The 16185-nt window shown below is 41.2% G+C and overlaps 1 protein-coding gene across 17 annotated transcripts in view; it reads left to right on the top strand.

Moving 5' to 3' along the window:
- GRIP1 (glutamate receptor interacting protein 1) overlaps window positions 1-13290 on the top strand; it is a 386720-nt gene extending 373430 nt beyond the window's left edge. For 13 of the 17 annotated variants that reach the window (XM_069974745.1, XM_069974727.1, XM_069974717.1 and 10 more), the window contains 5 exons: window positions 1385-1487; window positions 1564-1608; window positions 3367-3600; window positions 5068-5214; window positions 13002-13290. In XM_069974745.1, the coding sequence (XP_069830846.1) occupies window positions 1385-1487; window positions 1564-1608; window positions 3367-3600; window positions 5068-5214; window positions 13002-13238 (766 nt within the window). In that variant the 3' untranslated portion in view covers window positions 13239-13290. The remainder of the gene's footprint in view (window positions 1-1384; window positions 1488-1563; window positions 1609-3366; window positions 3601-5067; window positions 5215-13001) is intronic. The other 4 variants (XM_069974831.1, XM_069974821.1, XM_069974736.1 and 1 more) reach the window with 2 other exon arrangements.
- The last annotated feature ends 2895 nt before the right edge of the window (window positions 13291-16185 follow it).

Genomic DNA, 16185 nt, shown 5'->3' with positions numbered 1-16185 from the left:
AAATGTGGCCTGTCTGCCCCATAACATGGCCTGTAGTCTGTTCACATAGTTTTAGAATAGTACCTCCAGACACAGGAAGGGAGAAGTATAAGGGTGGCTTCAGATTATGGAATTCTCGCGGATAAATTCCGTGGAATTCCGTCGCCTGTATGTGCTCAAGGCCGCGTGCCTTTCTGCCGGCTCCATAGACACCATTCTATGGGCCGGCAGATTCAGCATTCCGCCGAAAGAATTGTCACGTCAATTCTTGCGGCGGAATGCGGAATCAGCCGGCCCATAGAATGGTGTCTATGGAGCCAGCGGAAAGGCACGCGGGCGTGAGCGCATACAGGCAATGGAATTCCGCGGAATTTATCCTTGAGAATTACGTAGTCTTAACCCGCCCTCACTGTGTCTGCAGTTTTTGCTGCCTCCTACCTTTTTCCCCTTCCATTAGAGCAGGAGTATACACACTACTCTAAACAGACTTAAAGGGGTTATCCAGCGAAAATCTTTTTCTTTCAAATCAACTGGTGTCGAAAAGTTGTATAGAATTGTAATTTACTTCTATTAAAAATTCCCATACGTATTAGCTGCTATATGTCCTGCAGGAAATGTTGTTTTGGTTTCAGCCTGACAAAGTGCTCTCTGCTGTCATCTCTGGCTGGGACAGGAACTCTGTCTCGGTTTTCTATGAATCCCCATACAAAACCTCTCCTGCTCTGGAAAGTTCCTGTCTCGGCCAGAGTTGTCAGCAGAGAGCACTGTGTCACATGGACATACAGCAGCTGATAAGTATGGAAAGACTTGAGATTTTTTAATAGAAGTAAATTACAAATCCATATATCGTAACTTTTTGACACCAGTTGATATGAAAGAAAAAGTTTTTCGCTGGACAACCCCTTTAAAGGGGTTGGCCACTTTATAGTAAAACAGTTCTGTGTACAGTATTAGCAAGTGTATTCACTGTATATAATGACAACTGCTCCCTGTGTACCGCATAGATCTAATATCAGACTCCTCTCCTCCAGGCTGTGGTGCCCTGCTCTGTGGTGATTCGGTCCATAAGATGGCCAGTATGGAGAAACACTTGACCCTGCCCTGTGTCCTCCATAGACATATACAGGCTCAGTGGTGGACACTGTGGGCGGGGCATGGTCACATGCTCCTCCATGTCGGCCATTTTATGGACAGGAACACCACAGAGCAGGGCAGCACAGTCTGGAGAAGAGGAGTCTGATTTTAGCTCTGAGGTACACAGGGAGCAGCTGTCAGTAAATGCAGTAAGGTAGTGTATCCTCACAACAATCCAAACTTTTAGGAAACTACTACTGGGAAATTCCTAATATTAGGTGTTCCTGTATGACCTTCCGCATATTCTATATAAGCTTTATTATGGTTCTAGATTTATTGGCGATCCTGAAGCCGATCACGAGGAGAATTTCTGGTCTCAAGCACTGGAAGATCTAGAAACTTGTGGACAGTCAGGAATTCTGAGAGAACTAGAGGTAATACTTAAGCCCTGGTGAATACAATCCAGACGTCTGTATTTACTTAGATAACGTCCTTTTATTATTTTTACAGGAGAAAGCTGACAGTCACAAATGTTCTAGGAACATGATTCTTTTGGTATACATTTCCTGCGTGTTCCTTACTGTGTATTGATCTAGCCTTTTGCTTGTCATGGCTAGAGTGCAGCGTGTGCAAGTAAAATCCAGCATGTAGATACTCAGCTTGTTACTGCATACGTTATGTTTATGTTGATACTGTATTGTCCCAGCTCTCAACCAATATATAGGAAAATGTATAGTGTAGCATTTGGGTATAAAACCAATACACAAGGAGTCCTGATGAAAGGCATTTTGGTTTCTATCTATAACATAAGTCACAGCAACGTGCCAGATCTGACAGACCCTGCTGACTTGGATTCCATCTTGGTGTATGACATTTTGACAGAAAAAAAAATTAAACTGCATTTGTTTTATTTTTTCCCATAACAAACAATGGAAACGGCAACCAAGGCTGCCGAAGATTTCCCTTCATTTACTACTTGACATTAGGTGGTCATCTCCTAACAAACGCAGTAAAACAACAGTTCTATTTGTGTGTGATTTTTCAACTCTAAGCTTGAGAGACTGCTAGGGCAGATGGCGCTTATAACACAGCCCTGAAAGAACAAGCTGATCCACGTGATGCCACAGCTCAGGGGAACGTATAGTTTTACACATTGCATCAACAGTATGTGCCCGTTTCCAAGAGGCTGCTGTGTGTGCTGGCTGATAGCATGTAGGAAAGTTCTGTCCTCTGCTCCTCCCTCCAGACTGATTCTGGGATCTTTCTCCCTCTTCTGCATCTATTTTCAAGGGGACATGTATAAAGTGGAAGAATGTGCAAACACTCAAGTTACTGCTGCTGTTTGCAAAACAAGAAAATAACCAACACTTTAAACATGTATTTAGTGTAATGTAATGTGGAATTGCTCTGTTACTTATGGTCACACTTCCAATACCGAATTTCACTACAATATAATGGCAGAAAATGATTGCAGTCTGAGGACCATGAGTGAAAGAGGTTTATACTCATCACCATTTATACATGTCCCAGGGGTTGTGTAAAGGACACTTGTCCACCTAAAGCTATTGGATACAACAAAAAAAATGACTTCCTTGTGACGCATGCACCATTTGTATTGCAGTTATGTTCCTTCTAAAAGATGGTGGTTCTAAGTGCTATGTATAATGTGACACTGCACCGAGAAGTCCTGTGATCAGTATAATCATTATATGTAGGCGTTACCCTTTTAGAGTACGTGCACACCACGGAATTGCGACAGAAAACCTGTAGAGGATTTTGCAGCTCGCGGACTCTGGCGGCCGTGTGCACTTCCACTCGTGTCATAGACTCCTTTCTTGCACGGGCGGATACCACCTTCCGTCTAAAGAATGAACCTGTTCGTAATTTTGATGGACGGTGGAATTCACCCGTGCATAGAATGGAGTCTATGACACGGGCAGAGACGCGCGCAACCTCCAGAGTCTACGAGGGGGTGCAAGCTGCGGAATCCACAGCTCGCACCTGCTTGCGCGCATCTCCGCCCGTGTGGTGTGCACATACCCTTACATAGTAAGTTCTCTATCCTGCCCTCCACTGTCACAGGGAACATGCTTGAGATATTTAGCACCCATACTGACATTCTGCAGACAGGATGTTCATTTTATATACATATTGGCTAATGTACTGTTCCATGAATAATAGAGTAGGAGCCCTACATTAGAATCTCTTAGCTAGTCAACATGTTCTCAGCTATAACTAGCTCCACCCTGAAGCTATGACTGGAGAGCATAACACAAACAGTTAATATGAGCTGTTGTTCCTGTTTTGCTAAAGGCAACCATCATGTCCGGCAGCACACTGAGCCTGAATCACGAGAACTCGCAGCCTCGGGGGCAATTGGGCCGGCAAGCAAGTTTTCAAGAAAAAAGCTCTGTCAGACCACATTACAGCCAGAATACCCGGAGCAACACATTACCATCTGATGTCGGGAGAAAATCTGTGTCCATTAGAAAAATGAAACAAGAGATAAAAGAAATTATGTCGCCAACTCCTGTGGAGTTACACAAGGTCAGAAGCATGGGCACATCCCATTGTTTGCTGTACTCCCGAGAAACTTTTCAATGTAGCTAGTATGATTAATGTATCTATTTTTAATTGTAATGCATAGAATATACATCCTATTGATATACTGTATTCAGAATAATCAAGCTTTACAATGAAGTTCTATAGATGTGCAGGTAGAGTAGTGATTTATGTACTATTGTTTCAATAAAGATTCAACTAAAGTTTAAAAAGAAAATGACAGGTGATATGGTGTCACAGGCTGTAGCTGGGAAATGATCACTTTAGACTTTTGGTGCACTGGATGGAAACAGAGATGCAGTAACATGTGCCACCACTCCACAGTAGGCAGCAGAGGGCTCTAAGCACTTTTCACTATGTAGGGGTGCCAATGCAGCAGCAACTCCAAACAAGCTGATTGCAAGGGTACCGGGTGTCTGCACTCTGCCAAACAGACATTACTAGCAAAGATTAATCCTGGCACTTGCCACCTGATAAAATTAATAAAGGCAAACACCAAAACGTATCCTGTAAACATTGTGATTCTACAATAAACTCTAAAGTTCATCAAAAGTGGTGAGTGCTGGGATTTCTTTGCTATAAATGTATGGAAGTGTCCCTTCCACTTGTACCACCGATTCCACAGAGTGCCCTCATCCCTATCTCTATACCTGATCTAACAATGAAGGCCTGTTTTGTAAATAAGCTATCAGTTATAAACCCAGACAACCTTTAAATCCACAAGGTCCATCTTTTCTACGTCGGTTTCATACCAGTACGAGAAACGTTTACATAGTTTTACATTAGCATCAGGCACATGGAACATCTTAAAACATGGCATAATGCAGAAAATTCAGTATCAGAGGAAAGATAGAATGGGGGAACATTTTACTGAAGAATAAAGAGACACTAATCTCACTTGTACATTCTACAACACTACTTGTAGAAGAGAGTAAAGGAACTTCTCATTAAAGGCTGAAAACAGGGATGTGTATAGAGGAAGTTTCTCAGCTCAAAGAGTGTTATGCTTAAAATGAACTACAGGGTCAGGCACAGACTCATGTATACATGTATGGGCAACTGGGTATGGTACAACAATAAAGGGGCATCAGTGCCACTTTGTTCTCCTTAGTGTGTTTGATCCATTAATGAGATGAGCGAATCGGGTTCGAGTCGATCCGAACCCGAACGTTCGGTATTTGATTAGTTGGGGCTGCTGAACTTGGATGAAGCTCTAAGGTTGTCTGGAAAACATGCATACAGCCAATGACTATATCCATGTTTTCCACATAGCCTTAGGGCTTTATCCAAGTTCAGCAGCCACCGCTAATGAAATGCCAAAAGTTCAGGTTCGGATCGACTCGAGCTTGCTCATCTCTATCTATTAATGACCAAGTAAAAAAGTGTAATGTTGCTGTATAAGTGCATGCCTTGCTGTTGTTGGCAAACACTTATTATGCACTTCTTCTTCAGATTTCTTTATTCAAGGACTCTGACAGAGATGACTTTGGATTTAGTGTTGCTGATGGTTTGCTGGAAAAAGGAGTATATGTGAAGAACATTCGACCAAGTGGACCTGGAGATATAGGGGGACTTAAGCCATTTGATCGCCTTCTACAGGTACTTATTTTTCTTTCTTTTTTTTTTAAATTAAAATCACTTCCCTCCTGAACCTTATTTAATCCTTTAACATATTTAAATGTTTCTATCATGTTCCCGTTCCGCCAAACTATACAGATTCAAATCCTTAGGTCTTTCCTGATATGTTTTACCTTCCACCATTTTTGTAGCCCGTTGTTGGACCATTTCTTATCAATATCTTTTTGTTGGTGAGGTCTCTAGAATTGGACACAATATTCCAGATGTGGTCTCACTAGATCTCTATACAGCGGGATCACAATCTCCCTCTTCCTACTGGTTATACCTCTAGCTATACACCCCAGCAGACTATTTGCTTTCCTTATTGCCTGGTTGCACTGGTGACTCATTTTAAAGGGAATCTGTCCTCTCCCAAGCCCTACCTAAGGTGCTGACAGTGTGCTGTAGCTGGCAGTCCTCTTGTGAGCATGGTAACTTTTGGTAATTTTCGATGCAGTTTTCTATCTCACGTTTCCTACTGTGCTGAAGAGGCAAAGAGGAGTTGTCTGTGCGACACCCTGGCCACCTCATCACTCCTTCCTCTTCTTCATAAATAATCAATGCTGCCCAGTCACCTGCTCACTTAGCTGTCAGTGTCTGATTGCAGATCAGTCCTCTGAAAGCTAAAAGAAACACTCAGATATAGTTAAATCTCTGAACCCAATTGTGTTGGAACTGTGGTCTAGGGGTAACTCACACGCTAGAGCCCTGCCAGCAGTTTATTTTCTGCTTCAAATGCCCTGATGGAAATGAAATAGGTCTTTATTTTTTCTCATTATTGTATAATTTTTAAGGCTATGTTCACACACAGTATTTTGCAACCAAAATAAGGAGTGGATTGAAAACATAGAAAGTCTATAGAAACACTGTTGAAATTAAGCAGATGGCTGTCATTTAAAGGGGTAGTGCGGCGCTAAACATCTTGGCGGACAGGGGTCGACACAGATCAGGTGAGTATAGAGCACTACACTTCCAGGGGTGGCGTGGGTGGGGGGGAAACATGAGGAAGAGGGCCATTCACTAACATAACATACATTACAAAGTTGTATAACTTTGTAATGTGTGTTATTTAGTGAATAATTGTTTAGCGCCGCACTACCCCTTTAATGGCAAATATTTGCCTTTGTTTTAAAATAACAGTAATTATTTGCCATTAAGTGGCTGCCATCCATTAAATTTCAACAGTGTGTGAACATAGCCTTAACAATGATACAATAATGAGTGGGGGAAAAAAATAACTCTATTTTTATATCCATCAGGGGATTTTAACCAGAGAATGATCTGCTTGCAGATCTCTAGACAAGCGAGTTACCCCAAATCCACAGGTTTCTGGGTAACTCGCCTGTCTAGAGACCTGCCAGCAGATCATTCTCTGGTTAAAATCACCTGATGGACATAAAAATAGTCCTCCCCCCCGCCTCATTATTGTATCATTGTTAAGCCTATGTTTACACACTGTATTTTTGCTCAGTATTTTGCAACCAAAACCAGGAGTGGATGGAAAACACAAAGGCTATGTTCACACACTGTTGAAACTTAATGGATGGCAGCCACTTAATGTCAAATAATTACTGTTATTTTAAAACAAAGGCGGATATTTGCCATTAAATGATGGCCATCTGCTCAATTTCAACAGTGTTTCTATAGACTTTCTATGTTTTCAATCCACTCCTTGTTATGGTTGCAAAATACTGAGCAAAAATACTGTATGTGAACATAGCCTTAAAAATTATACAATAATAAAGAAAAATAAAGACCTCTATTTCATTTCCATCAGGGCATTTGAAGCATGAGCAGGAGGCCGGGCAGAATTGATTATTCATTAAGAAGAGGGAGGAGGAAGGAGTGGTGAGGTGTGCCAGTGTGTGGCACAAACAACTCCTCTTTGCCTCTTCAACACAGTAGGAGATGTGAGATTGTGCATAATCCACTGCACAGAAAATTACCAAAAGGCAGCATGCTCACTAGGGGACTGCCAGCTACAGCTTAGGTAGGGCCCGAGAGCTGACAGATTCCCTTAAAGGGTGAATGCACGCATTAAGGCCGCTGTGGATTCAGTTGCCGGCTCCTGCTCGCAGGCGCGAGCATCTTCGCCTGTGCCATAGACTCCATTCTATGCAAAATAACACTGCAGAGACACCATCACATGTCTCGATGTCAGTAAACTAGCCGGACCTTCCTCCGGGAAGGAACAAGTAAGCCAAGGAAACGACCCAAGCAAGGTATCCATCTACAGACAGCTGTTTTGGGGTATTTGCTCCTCATCAGTGTGGTGTAGGAATCTGGCTAGTGGGAGTAATGACTAGTAAGTGTATGCAAAAGGACGCTGGTTGACCTCAGGGAGATCAACCAAAACACCGCAGCGAAACCATCACATGACGTCGAGACATGTGATGGTGTCTCTGCGGTGTTTTGGTTGATCTCCCTAAGGCCAACCAGCTTCCTTTTACATAGACTACATTCTAGGCACAGACCGTTTCTGCCGTCCGACAAAAGAATTGACATGTCAATTCTCTCGGTGGACGGTGGAATCCGCCTGGCTATAAAATGGTGTTTATGGCACGGGCAGAGATGCAGGCTGCCGCGAGCAGGGGCCGGCGACGGAATCTGCAGCGGCCTTTACGCGCGTATTCCGTAGCCTGCACGCACCCTAAGGCTATCAAAAATTACTACCACTAAACTCTTCTCTTTTGAAGTCCTTGCCAACACAGTACTGCCGATATGATACTCGGATGGAGGATTCCTCCTTCTCAAGTGCATTATTTTACATTTGGACACATTAAACAGCAGTTTCCATTGTCTGAACCACTCATCTAGTAAAGCTAAATCATATTTCATATTCCTGACACATCCAGGAATATCAACACATTCAATATCAATACTGTACATTACCACTAGAGATGAGAGAATAGTGAAATATTCAAAAGTTCGAAATTTGATTCGAATAGAACGGGATGTTCGACTATTCGATCGAATACCGAACCCCATTAAAGTCTATGGGAGAAAAATGCTCCACACTAAGAAATCAACACTCGACGAATTGGAGGTCTAAAGACATCTTTAGAAAGTGATGTAAACACCTCTGGAATGCATCTGGGGAAGCAGTATTACTCCACTATCACAGGGAACGGTATTACCGGCATTCCCCGGCAATAATACCGCTTCCTGTAATAGTTAATATTTAATTTATAAAGAAAATTTCGTTCTAAAAAAAGCTATTTTTCTTACAACAGCATAAATAAAACAAATAAATGCTTTTTCAATTAAATATACTGTTAATAATATATATATATATATATATATATATATATATATATATAATATATATATTTACAGTATATTTAATTGAAGAAGCAGCACTCTTTCAAACAATGTGGGCAGGTACTATTCCGTAGCACTTCCATTCAGGTGAAAAAATCCAAAATTTATTTTGTGCAAAAATTCATATAAAGAACAGGTGCACAGCACAGCAATAAGTCATAGGTGCTGTGCTCTGCACCTGTTCTTTATATGAATTTTTGCACAAAATAAATTTGGATTTTTTTTCACATGAATGGAAGTGCTACGGAATATTTTTACTTTGTTAGGCTGGGTTCACACTGTGTTTTTCCATCCGTTTTTTGCGAAAAACAGATGAAAAAAACGGATGCATTTGTGTGCATCCATTTTGATCCGTTTTTCCATTGACTTCCATTGTAAAGAAAACGGATCAAAACGGATCCTTTTTTTTTTAACGGACACAAAAGTAGCGTCAGCTACGTTTTTGTGTCCGTCAAAAAAAACGGATCCATTTTTTACAATGGAAGTCAATGAATCCCGTTTTTTTCATCCAATTTTTGCAAAAAACGGATTGCAAAAACGCAGTGGGAACCTAGCCTTAATTGAAAAAGAATTTATTTGTTTTAATTGTACAAGAAAAATAGCTTTCTTAGAATGAAAATTTGCTTTATTAATTAAATATTAAGTATTACATGGAGCTGTATTAATGCCGTTAATACAGCTCAATGTAGTACTTTAGATTTATTAAACGGCAAATGTTTCTTCTAATTATGCTATTTTTTGATCACAATAGCAACATTAGAAGAAACATTTTGTTTTATATGTCTGCCCAGCTGATTGGCTGGGCGGACATATAAGGAGCCGGAGCACTGAACTCATTGTGCCGGACTCCGGCAAAGAGAGAAGACCTCTGAGGGTGAGTAAAAAGCCCTCCCCTGCACTCATCCCAGCAAGGAAGGGGGGGGGGGGGTCACTTAACCCCTTCCTTGCTGGTATGGGTGCAGTCTGACATCAGTCTGGCCCCCAAGGGGTTAAGTGGGGACCCTTATGGGGCCAGATTGTTCAGTATGGCACCCAAAGGGTTAAGGGGGATGCAATGCATTCTCCTTTAACTCCTTGGATGCCACACTATTAGCAGCTATCTGTAAAGATGCTGCATACTGTAAGGTGCAGAACACCGCTCACAATGATGGGTGTTGTGCTCCTGTTTGTGTTTCTCAGATATTGGTATCCTATGAATTACAGCGAATTCGGTGGACTACGTCGATGACCAGTGGTTATTGTGATTTTTTTTTTTTTTTTTATAAAATGGTCAAGGGGGGTGTTTTTTATTTGAATAAAAAAAATTATATCTTGTCTTTATTTCTTTACTATATAGACTTTGTAGTGGAAGCCGTCTAATAGACTGAATCCATTACTGGACTGGGCTGGTAATATTAGACTGGGGAGGGCCAAAATAAATGGCCCTTCCCACCCTGGTATTACTAGGCTGCTGCTGTTTGGTTTTCATAACCAGCCAGGTAAAAAACCAAACAGCAGCCTAGTAGTACAAGGGTGGGAAGGGCCATTTATTTTGGCCCTCCCCAGCCTAATATTACCAGCCTGCTGCCACCCAGTCCAGGAGCGCCAATTTTTCCACTCTGGGACCACTGGCACATACCTCTTCACAGAACCCCTGGTGGCATTGGATACTGGGGTAATAATGGGGGGGTTGTTTGGTGTTAGCCATTTTATACCGGCTAACACTAGGGCCCGACTTAGCAATGGATTCCGTCTATTAGACGGCTTCTACTACTAAGTCGGGTCCTAGTGTTAGCCGGTATAAATGGGGTAATAATATGGGGGGGGGGGGGTGTTAGTGTTAGACATTTTATACCGGATAACACTAACCCCCGACTTAGTAATGGATTCAGTCTATTAGACGGCTTCCACTACGAAATCTATATAGTAAAGAAATTTAAAAAAAATTCACTTGTCTTTTTAATTCAAATAAAAACACCCCCACACCCCTTGTTGACCATTTTATTTAAAAAAAAAATGCCAACAACCGCCGGTCATCGACGTAGGCCACCGAATCAGTCATAATGCACAGGATACAGATATCTGAAAAACAAAACGGGAGAAACACACAAAAAACAAACAGGAACACAACACCCATCATTGTGAGCGGTGTTCTGCACCTTACAGTATTACAGATCGCTGCTTACAGTGTGGCACCCAAGGGGTTAAATGAGGATGCATTGCATCCCCCCTTAACCCCTTGGGTGCCAGATTGTTCAGTATGGCACCCAAAGGGTTAAGTAAGGGTCCCCACTTAACCCCTTAGGGCCAGACAACCCCTTCCTTGCTAGTATGGGTGCAAAGTGACCCCCCCCCCCCTTTCCTTGCTGAGATGGGTCCAGTGCAGGGGAGGAGGGAGAACTTTTCTACTCACCCTCCAAGGTCTTCTCTCTTCGCCAGAGCTCGGCACAATGAGTTCAGTGTGGCAGCTCCTTATATGTCCGCCCAGCCAATTAGCTGGGCAGACATATAAAACAAAATGTTTTTTCTAATGTTGCTATTGTGATAAAAAAAAAAATTGCATAATTAGAAGAACCATTTGCTGTTTTAATTAGATCTAAAGTATTACATGGAGCTGTATTAATGCCGGGGATTGCTAATGCCGGTAATACAGCTCAATGTAATACTTAATATTTAATTAATAAAGCAAATTTTCGTTATCAGAAAGTTTTTCTTTAACAATAGCATAATTAAAACGAATACATGCTTTTTCAATTAAATATATTGTAAGGGTACAAACACACACACCGTATACACAGCGTATTTTCTGCTGCGATACGCAGCAGATTAGATCTAAATAACTGAACACAGCATCAAATCTGCACCATCAAATCTGCTGCAGATCCGCTGCGTATACGGTGTGTGTGTTTGAATCCTAAGGGTACAAACCCACTTGCCGGATCTGCAGCGAGTCCTCTCGCTGCGTTTTTGCGGTGACACTCGCTGCAGGTCCCGGCTCTATACTTTCAATAGCAGAGAAACTCGCAGCAGGGATGTACATCTCTGCTGCGATTTTGTCTGCAGCCCGTCCCATTAACCCCCCAGCCGCCGGAGATTATACATTAATGTATTATCTCTGGCGGCTGGGGGGGTTAATGGGACGGGCTGCAGACAAAATCGCAGCAGGGATGTACATCCCTGCTGCGAGTTTCTCTGCTATTGAAAGTATAGAGCCGGGATCTGCAGCGAGGGGACTCGCTGCAGTTCTGGCAAGTAGGTTTGTACCCTAAATATATATACACACTTAATAACAGTATATTTAATTGAAAAAGCATTTATTTGTTTTAATTATGCTATTGTACAAGAAAATAGCTTTATTAGATAGAAAATTTGCTTTATTAATTAAATATTAACTATTACAGGGAGCAGCATTATTGCCGGGGATTGATAATGCCGGTAATACCGTTCCCTGTGATAGTGGAGTAATACTTAATGCGTAAACTTTATTAACCCCTTCACGTCAGTAACATGTATATATACGTTCCTGCTCTGACGGGGTTTTATGGTGAGAGCGGGATCGCTGCAGAGATAGCGATCCCGCTCTCATCTGAGTACAGCACCGGAGATAATGAGAATCAGCTGCGATCCCGCAGCTGACCCCCATTAACCCCTTAGTGACCGCCGATACGATGGTCACTAATGGGCCGGTGCCGCCGCTGTTTTTCATCTCCCCCCCACCGTGAATCCACGGTGGGGGGGAGATGAAATAAGTAAAATCAGACCCCAGATCAGCCCCCCTAGTGCCCCAGTCACTAACCCTCCCCTCCCCGTGGCGTCCATCAGATCCAATAATGTCTGTTCACAGTGATCGAACAGTAAAAATGAATGAAAAGCCCATGCTCTCCGCCACCGGAGAGCATGGGGCAGTGATCGGGGACCCCCCTGTGGGGTCCCGGTACAAGCGATCAGCGGTATATAATGTATACCGCTGATCGCTTGTGCCATGTGCCGCTGGCACTCTTTATTCCGTCACCATAAATGATTGGTGACAGGGGATAAAAAAAGTGATGTGCAAATAGGCTTGGTCTTGAAGGGGTTAAAACAGCTAAACAATTATTTAGCTAGTTTAGTAAATTCAGAGATGAATATTCGATCGAACTCGAATCTTTCGAACAGTGCAGTATTTCATCGAATAGCTATAGAATACTGTTCGCTCATCTCCAATTACTACACCTTTCAAACAAAAAAGCCTAGTGAGGTGTCAGATTCACTGAAGCAAGTTATGTAGTGACATACCACACTCCAAGGTTGTGGACTCAATTTTAACAAAAAACTTTTCTAGTATGTGCTCAAGGTCAATATCAGTGTTTTGTATTTGAGTATAAGTTTTAATATCCTTTATCTGTAATGGTAACTGATTATATAATTAGTTTCTTACCAACCACGCACTTAATGTGACGATATATCCTTTTCTTTTTTTTCCATCTCAGGTAAATCACGTCCGCACCAGAGACTTTGACTGCTGCTTGGTCGTTCCCTTAATAGCAGAATCTGGTAACAAACTGGATCTGGTAATTAGTAGGAATCCCATTGCTTCTCAGAAGGAGGCCCCAGATGGCTCAAGCCTCCCCGCCGGAGAATGGACTGATCATTCTGATTCCTTTCCTCAACCAACCAGTGGACGTCTAGCAGCTATGGATATAAGAGACTCAACAAGTACATTATAGCAAAAATTGTTCTAGTCCAATGACTTGGTAGCAAAAAAAAAAAAATATCTATCTATATATAAACTGGTGCTAAATCCCTGTCATATGACTAATCTGTGATGTTTATCACACAGATGTCACTCTGGGGCTTTACTGTAAGCACAGGGGATCTGAAACACTAGGTAAATGAAAGGTACTCCATGTACCTGTGTCAGGAGTAACAAATGTTTGTGCACATATGACTATGTTGAAACGCCTCTGATAGTGCCATTCCAAGCTTAACCTTGAACAAATATGGGGCTCTTGTCACATGCAATGTCCATGGACTAGAGGAAAACTCATCCGTCATTTTAAGAAGACCCTTGCAATGAATGAGCCTGTGCATCTTTAGCTGCTAAGACTTTGAGCAGATTTTTTTAAAGCTAAGTTTTAGAGAATTTCTCCCCCAGTTTGCCCTGACAAATGGTATGTCCGATTGCCATCCTTTACGCAGACCTCTGGTACACGTGCTCCCTGTACTGTGTGTGGTTTAGTCTTAAGTTAACCTTCTACCTGATTCTTGCAGTAAGGTCTTCATTAGTTTGTAATTGTTTTGGGCTGCTATTTCAATCAATATTAAAGATTCTAACATAGCATTGGTTAAAGATTTTTAGAATTTCTTGGCGCCTGAAGTAATATGTTACATATTTTCAGTCCTTGGCCTCTTCAAATGGTGTCCAAGGCATTTCCAGTGAAGACGTTAAACCCAAGCTCTGGTGTTTGTATAGTATAAATAAGGTTTAGCATCGAACCGTTTCCTCTGCCATTCTCACTGTTGTTTCAGAAATGTACATGTGTTAAAGAGCTGTGCCAGTTGTCTATCCCTGGAAGCAATAACATGGTTCCTATTTTGATTGGATACTCACCAGCAGCTCTGTTTGCGATACTTAGCAATGGCATCTGTTAAGTAGGAGGGGATCCAGGAATCCTCCATCTTGTGTGTATGTGTGTGAATCTTCGCACTATGGTTTTTTTGGTATGATTACATGAATAAATTATTCTAACCTGTGCAAACATATGGTTTTAAAACACTGCCAGTCAAAATATGAAGTGAACTAATACAGTAAAATGGGAGAAAAGAAAATCATTTATCATAAATCATTTAAATATGTATTTTTATTTGTAACAAACAAGTATTAAACTGTAAAGTATTTTTGTACAAATTTAATACTTTAATAGCATGAAATTTATTGTCTTATGTATGGTTTTGGGAAATAAACCTGTTGAAACTTTGTATGGAACAATCATACTGTAAAAACTGAATAAACAATGCTATAAAAATTCCATGCTAAATTACTATAAAGTGCAAACATTATTTATAAGACCAGCACATAAAGGGTTATTCTGGAGAAATATTTTATCTTTGCAAGAGGTAAGGGTGTCATGGGGGAAAAATATACACTCCACCAATTGCTGGCCACAGCAGTGACCTGACCCAAGCAGTAATTGGCCGAGTAGGCATAGCTTCTATGTCAGGACAAAGAATAGGAACCACGGAGAGTGGACATTGGCAACAGGTGAGTACATACTTTCCTTCCCCTGACAACATTTAAATGTAAAGTTATTTCCCTAGACTCTCTTAAATGACGGCTTTAACCAAAGTAAATGGTATTCTAAGTTACATTAGCAAGTACAGGATGGCATTGTAAACTGTAAGCTATTAAAAGTCGGGCATCAAGACCTTAGCGGCAAAGCTTATTGCCAGCAAGTATGAAAAAGCCATCTGTCCGAAGACAGCAATTAATGTTCTCAGCTACAAAAAAAGTGTACACTGGCAGAGAGAAAAGTCAGACATGAAATAGAGAAAATGCAACCAATTTCACATAAAGATTTCTACCTTGATTTAGTAAAACCTTAAACAATACAAAATAATATTTCCAGTGTCTGCTTGAGATCATTATGCCATCAAAATAACTAGTAGCATCAGGCCATTGGTGAGATTGTCAACAATAAATTATCTGTATTCACAATTTTCTTGGAGTCTCAATTCTGCTTTCATCATTTAAAGTTCACATTTGTTATCTTCTGTAAAAAACACAATAAAAACTGACACTGATAATTGTTCCTGAACATGAGATAATACATATAGTATTCGAACAAAAGTATCTATTCTTCCATCCTCTAAGGAATATAGTAACAACTTGCCACAGCTAGATACTAGCCATGGGGGCTTGGGGTTTTTCACATTTAGAGGTTGAAAAGTTTTTTGGGAAGGGGACTCTGGAGACTCATTAGATGAAGTCTTTGACTATTTGTAGGAGATTCTCCCGTCACTGTATATAAAACATAGAAATGGTACAGATTAATTCATTTAATGGGTATTTATAACATAGTAAACAGACTGTAGATCAGCAGTCTCTGTCCCGCAGATCAATGCTTTAAACAAAATAACCATATGCCTATAAAAAGGCACTTACAAACCTCTCCACACACTCCCAATATTTCCATTGCTTAAATACATAGAATCTGTGTTGCAGAAAAACTTTACAATAAAGTCGAGCAAAATGCACCAACAATTTATACTTGGTTCAGTTTTATGGCCAAAAAAATAAGATTAACCAAAGGAGCATGGTTTGAGTGTAGTGAATTTTAGACAATTACGTGACTTTTTAAAATGTTGCAAAAGTTTTTTGCAACATTTTTTCTACATTCTACAAGTACAGTTGGATATATGAAAGGTACCATATGTCTCCTTGACCTAACGGCTATCAAACAGTGTAAGCAGTTTGGAACGTATATTACAACTGACAGATTCCCTTCAAACATTGTGGTTGTTGGGGGCTTGGGTATTCACACTGCCACAGATCTCTAGATTTAGCCAGGAGAAGTACACACTTTATGGCTTACAATGGAGTCCACCACTCATCAGAACAAGCCAGGAGAAGCGTGTGGCTGAGGTCTAAACATCCAGGACTGATTGAAGCAGTTC

Source organism: Dendropsophus ebraccatus, chromosome 1 (assembly GCF_027789765.1).
Source record: "Dendropsophus ebraccatus isolate aDenEbr1 chromosome 1, aDenEbr1.pat, whole genome shotgun sequence".
In the NCBI taxonomy this organism is placed as follows: domain Eukaryota; kingdom Metazoa; phylum Chordata; class Amphibia; order Anura; family Hylidae; genus Dendropsophus; species Dendropsophus ebraccatus.
This window is presented reverse-complemented; position numbering and strand designations above follow the sequence as displayed.